This window comes from Pyxicephalus adspersus, chromosome 3 (genome assembly GCF_032062135.1).
Source record: "Pyxicephalus adspersus chromosome 3, UCB_Pads_2.0, whole genome shotgun sequence".
Lineage (NCBI taxonomy): Eukaryota > Metazoa > Chordata > Amphibia > Anura > Pyxicephalidae > Pyxicephalus > Pyxicephalus adspersus.
Genome location: NC_092860.1, coordinates 71,694,023 through 71,700,334, shown reverse-complemented (window position 1 = coordinate 71,700,334; position 6,312 = coordinate 71,694,023). Strand labels below are relative to the sequence as shown.

Here is a 6,312-nt window from a genome sequence, read left to right as displayed (position 1 = left end):
AAAAGGATTTACTTCTTCTGTTGTCTCAGTAGATTCTGTTGTTGTAAACAGAGAGGTTGATGTTGTCTGTTCTGTAGCTACTGTATTAGTTTGATCTGGTGGTAGTGTGAATGGTGTTAATGTTGCTGTTGTTTCCAAGGTTTCTGACACTGATGATGTTGAGGACGTTCTTGTTTCTTCTGCAGTAGTTTCTGGTAAAGCGGTTGTCAGGGATGTTACTGCTAGTGTGGCAATAGACTCTGCAGTTGTTGGCACAAATGTGCTAGTTATCATTTGTGTTGAAATTGCTGCTGTTGTCAGAAGTTCTGTATAACTTGTTGTAGTCTCCAGGTCTTGTGATGTTGTTGGAACTGATTTCACTGTTGTTTCTAACTCTTTTGTAGCTGGCAATTCATTTGATGTGGTGTTGATTGTTGTATAAGATGTTTTCTCTGCTGTTGTTTCAGTCAATTCAGTTGTTATTGGTGCTTCTGTAGAATACGTTGTTTCAGTAATGTTAATCAAAAATTCAGATAATGTTGAGACCATTGTCTCTGATACGGTAGGCTCAAAAGGTGTTGTTGTCAATGGAAGTGATGTTTTTGCAGTAGTTGTACTCAGTGTATTATATGATTCTGGTGATGAGAAAGTTGTAAAAGAGCTTAAATCTGTTGATGCAATTATGTTCTCTTCTGTAGTCTCTGGTTGTGTTAAGGCTATGGTCGTTGTCAAAGGATTTACTTCTTCTGTTGCCTCAGAAGATTCTGTTGTGGCAAACAGAGATGACAAAGTTGTAGTTTTCTGTTCTGTAGCCAATGTATTAGTTTGATAAGGTGGTAGTGTGAATGGTGTTGATGTTGCTGTTGTTTCTGACACTGATGATGTTGAGGACGTGCTTGTTTCTTCTGCAGTAGTTTCTGGTAAAGCGGTTGTCAGGGATGTTACTGCTGTTGTGGCAATGGACTCTGCAGTTGTTGGAACAAATGTACTGGTTATCATTTGTGTTGAAATTGCTGCTGTTGTCAGAAGTTCTGTATAACTTGTTGTATTCTCCAGGTCTTGTGTTGTTGTTGGAACTGATTTAGTTGTTGTTCCTAATTCTGTTGTAGCTGTCAATTCATTTGATGTGGTGTCGATTGTTGTATAAGATGTTTTCTCTGCTGTTGTTTCAGTCAATTTATTTGGTATTGGTGCTTTTGTAGAATACGTTGTTTCAGTAATGTTAGTCAAAGATTCAGATAATGTTGAGACCATTGTCTCTGATGTGGTAGGCTCAAAAGGTGTTGTCAATGGATGTGATGTTTCTGCAGTGGTTGTACTCAGTATATTAGATGGTTCTGGAAATGAGAAAGTTGTAAAAAAACTTAAATCTGTTGATGCAATTATGTTCTCTTCTGTGGTCTCTTGTTCTGTTGAGGCTATGGTTGTTGTAAAAGGAAAGATTCAGATAATGTGGAGACCGTTGTCTCTGATATGGTAGGCTCAAAAGGTGTTGTTGTCAATGGAAGTGATGTTTCTGCAGTAGTTGTACTCAGTGTATTATATGATTCTGGTGATGAGAAAGTTGTAAAAAAGCCTAAATCTGTTGATGCAAGTATGTTCTCTTCTGTGGTCCCTTGTTCTGCTGAGGCTATGGTTGTTGGAAAAGGATTTACTTCTTCTGTTGTCTCAGTAGATTCTGTTGTTGCAAACAGAGAGGTCGACATTGTCTGTTCTGTAGCTACTGTATTAGTTTGATCGGGTGGTAGTGTGAATGGTGTTGATGTTGCTGTTGTTTCTGACACTGATGATGTTGAGGACGTGCTTGTTTCTTCTGCAGTAGTGTCTGGTAAAGCGGTTGTCAGGGATGTTACTGCGGGTGTGGCAATAGACTCTGCAGTTGTTGGAACAAATGTGCTAGTTATCATTTGTGTTGAAATTGCTGCTGTTGTCAGAAGTTCTGTATAACTTGTTGATGATGTTGAGGACGTGCTTGTTTCTTCTGCAGTAGTGTCTGGTAAAGCGGTTGTCATGGATGTTACTGCTGGTGTGGCAATAGTCTTTGCAGTTGTTGGAACAAATGTGCTAGTTATCATTTGTGTTGAAATTGCTGCTGTTGTCAGAAGTTCTGTATAACTTGTGGTAGTCTCCAGGTCTTGTGTTGTTCTTGGAACTGATTCCGTTGTTGTTCCTAACTCTGTTGTAGCTGGCAATTCATTTGATGTGGTGTCAATTGTTGTATAGGATGTTTTCTCTGCTGTTGTTTCAGTCAATTCAGTTGGTATTGGTGCTTCTGTAGAATACGTTGTTTCAGTAATGTTAGTCAAAGATTCAGATAATGTTGAGACCATTGTCTCTGGTGTGGTAGGCTCAAAAGATGTTGTTGTCAATGGAAGTGATGTTTCTGCAGTAGTTGTACTCAGTGTATTAGATGGTTCTGGTGATGAGAAAGTTGTAAAAGAACTTAAATCTGTTGATGCAATTATGTTCTCTTCTGTGGTCTCTTGTTCTGTTGAGGCTTTGGTTGTTGTAAAAGGATTTACTTCTTCTGTTGTCTCAGTAGATTCAGTTGTTGCAAACAGAGAGGTTGAAGTTGTAGTTGTCGGTTCTGTAACAACTGTATTAGTTTGATCTGGTGGTAGTGTAAATGGTGTTGATGTTGCTGTTGTTTCCAAGGTTTCTGACACTGATGATGTTGAGGACATGCTTGTTTCTTCTGCAGTAGTGTCTGGTAAAGCGGTTGTCAGGGATGTTACTGCTGGTGTGGCAATAGACTCTGCAGTTGTTGGAACAAATGTGAAAGATTCAGATAATGTGGAGACCGTTGTCTCTGATATGGTAGGCTCAAAAGGTGTTGTTGTCAATGGAAGTGATGTTTCTGCAGTAGTTGTACTTAGTGTATTATATGATTCTGGTGATGAGAAAGTTGTAAAAGAGCCCAAATCTGTTGATGCAAGTTTGTTCTCTTCTGTGGTCCCTTGTTCTGTTGAGGCTATGGTTGTTGTAAAAGGATTTACTTCTTCTGTTGTCTCAGTAGATTCTGTTGTTGCAAACAGAGAGGTCAACGTTGTCTGTTCTGTAGCTACTGTATTAGTTTGATCTGGTGGTAGTGTGAATGGTGTTGATGTTGCTGTTGTTGCCAAAGATTCTGACACTGATGATGTGGAGGACGTGCTTGTTTCTTCTGCAGTAGTGTCTGGTAAAGCGGTTGTCAGGGAAGTTACTGCTGGTGTGGCAATAGACTCTGCAGTTGTTGGAACAAATGTGCTAGTTATCATTTCTGTTGAAATTGCTGCTGTTGTCAGATGCTCTGTTGGTGCTTCTGTAGAATACGTTGTTTCAGTAATGTTAGTCAAAGATTCAGATAATGTTGAGACCATTGTCTCTGATATGGTAGGCTCAAAAGGTGTTGTTGTCAATGGAAGTGATGTTTCTGCAGTAGTAGGATTTTCTTCTTCTGTTGTCTCAGTAGATTCTGCTGTTGCAAACAGAGAGGTCGAAGTTGTAGTTGTCTGTTCTGTAGCCACTGTATTAAATTGATCTGGTGGTTCCGGTGATGAGAAAGTTGAAAAAGAACTTGAATCTGTTGATGCAATTATGTTCTCTTCTGTGGTCTCTGGTTCTGTTGAGAATTCTTCTATATTTGTTGTTACAAACAGAGATGTTAAGGTTGTCTGTTTGGCCATTGTATTAGATAGATCCAGTGGTAGTGTAGTCAAGGTTTCAGACACTGTTTCAGTTATTTCTGGTATTATTGTTTTTTCTGTAAGAAATGATGTTTCCTTCATGGTAGTCACAGGTTCAGATGCTGTTGAGGCTGTTGTCATTTTCACTCTAACTGCACTAATTGCTGTTTTTGAAATGATAGAATAATGTAATCAATAGACAAGTTACATTGGTAACAATAACACGTGTGTTTTCAACAAATATTTAGATATACTGGCATAATGATATATGTTTTTAGAAGTGTTGGTGTGATTGAGTTTAGATGGTAAAATAAACCTAGTTCATATTTGGCTCTTTTGGTTACATACATTTCAAATATTGCACGCCTACTATAATATTTTTGTTAGTATTATCTCATGTGCTAGTGATTCTTTGCATTAAATTTGAAATTGTAAAGTGGTGCAGACAGGTCATGTTAGAGCTTATGAGGGCAACATGGGAAGTTGAAAAATCCTTTAATTTACATTTCTCTGGGTCCCTTAATCCTGCTAAAGGTGTTATAGAATCACCTAAGGTAATTTACCTACTACTACTTTGCTCTTTACATCACCTTGTTTTGAACACAGCAGAGCAACTACAAAATGTCAGAAATGTAACTGAGTACATATCAAAGTCTTTTTGTGGAACATGGGGGATATCAATAGCACTTGCCAATGTGGTGTAGCATAGGCCATAAAAGTAAGCAAGGGGTGCTATGTTTTTATTTTTGTATGTGCAGGGCAATAGATTTATACATTTTTCTTTAATACTGTAGATAGGTTATAACAATATATTTTCTTTTAGCAGTTTTATTTGGTACATTGTTAGTCACTTGAAAAAAGACACAAGTCTATTGAGTTCAACTACTAGGGAAATAAATATACTAGAATAGCATAGAGCACAAGGAGAGAGCAAAGAAAGAGGTTTTGAGGCTCAAGAGTCTTGTGTCAAACTATGAATGTATTAGTATATATTTACTTCATATATAACAAAGTCATACGGATACATAGTTCACAAACCTAGAGTATGTAATACATTATCTTGCCTAGTTCTGTTAGAAAGAAATCACAGAAGTAGGAACATTAGTTCAAGTTAACATACCATGTTATATTTGTTTCACCTATTTCTGTTCTAAGTCACAGAAATAGAGTGGTTTACTAAACATATTGTTGCTAGCGTGGACAATAGACAACAGAGAATGTATATGAGGAATAAGAAAAGATGATAAGACCGTGTTTTCCGTATACAAGTTCCCGGCGCTGTTTCGCTCAGATTAGTCTTCTTCACGGGTATATGACTTTATACGATTTATGGTAAGTGGTATAAAGATCGGGTCTGAGTAATATATTCAGGACAGTAGTTCCTAAGGTAGTGCTGATACACAAGTAGGATTCATATAAACTAACATAATTGTTTGGTGTCATATGATGAAATGTGAGGGTGAAAATAAGTATTCATCCAGTGGTAATGCTATTCCTGTAATTTAAATTACCAAAGAGGGAGGCCCAACTGCACAGATCCTGAATCCCTCAGGGGCAACAGGGAACATCCCTATTCCCATCACCCCCTCCTCCCCTCTTCCCCTCCCCCTCCGGGATTCACCGGATATTAGTATCTGAAATAAATATACTAGAAAACCTCCGGATAAAAGAAAAATTCAAGATAAAATGTTACATATGTATATTATTTTAATATAACATTAATTAATTAACAAGAATTATTATCCCCCCTAGCGGTAATCCCGAGTGTGACTCGGGGTGGGATTTACCTGCAAAAAGCAGTAATCCCGAGTCACACTCGGGGTAGCAGAAAATCCCCTCCTACCTGCACCCCGCGATTCAGTGGTGTCCCCAGCTATTCCCGGCCGGGTTCTACATCACTTCTTCAGGGTGATGCATGAATCATCGGGACATTCGGGGCGTGTGGCCGGGCGGGAAATTTAAAAGCAGATTACAATGTATTCTGTTTTTAAATGCTTTTTACTGTGAAATACACTACATAGAAAATATTAAATGTACAAGTACATACTTTAGTGGATCAAACATTATTGCTGAGTGCCCTGATTTACGTTTTGCCCACTATTAGCCCTGACCTTGATCTGACCTTTGTTGAACTTTTAATGGCTTATTTCATCACTTCCTAAATGTATCACTTGAACACCTTGTCTTTGACCTTAAATGTTCCTGACTGCTCATTGGAGACTTGACCACATCCATGGCATCCATAAGGCATCCCGCCAGCTCAGGAGCTGTTTTTGAAGAATTTGAAAGCAGCGACAGCGATTTGGAGTCACTTGTGGAAATGAGCGATAGTGATTCACCAGGAAATTTGTCATCAGACAGCAAAAGTGAACTGAGCGACAAATCTGAAGCTTAGGTCAGGACTGTGCGCACTTGGTGCTCTATTGACCTTGATGCGGACCAGGCAGCGTCCCCAAGATTCCCATTTACTGCACACACCTGGTGTTAAAATTGAGGCTGAACGCCATGACCCCCTGGCATACCTGAAATTGTTTCTGACCGACGAGGTTATCAAAAAATAGTTGCTGAGACAAACAGGTACACTGCACAACAATAAGGTGCTCCACACCTGAGGTTTGCAAAAGGCAGAGAATGGGAATCTGTGACCAAAGATGACATTTGGCTGTTT

General features: G+C 38.8%; 1 protein-coding gene across 1 annotated transcript in view; it reads right to left on the bottom strand.

Annotated features, from left to right (window-relative positions):
* Nucleotides 1-3,785, bottom strand: part of LOC140327414 (uncharacterized) — a 37,355-nt gene extending 33,570 nt beyond the window's left edge. The window contains exons 1-2 of the mRNA XM_072406798.1: nt 1,511-3,785; nt 9-1,397 (exon numbers count right to left, since the gene is read on the bottom strand). Coding sequence (XP_072262899.1) covers nt 9-1,397; nt 1,511-3,785 — 3,664 coding nt within the window. The remainder of the gene's footprint in view (nt 1-8; nt 1,398-1,510) is intronic.
* Between the last annotated feature and the right edge of the window lie 2,527 nt (nt 3,786-6,312).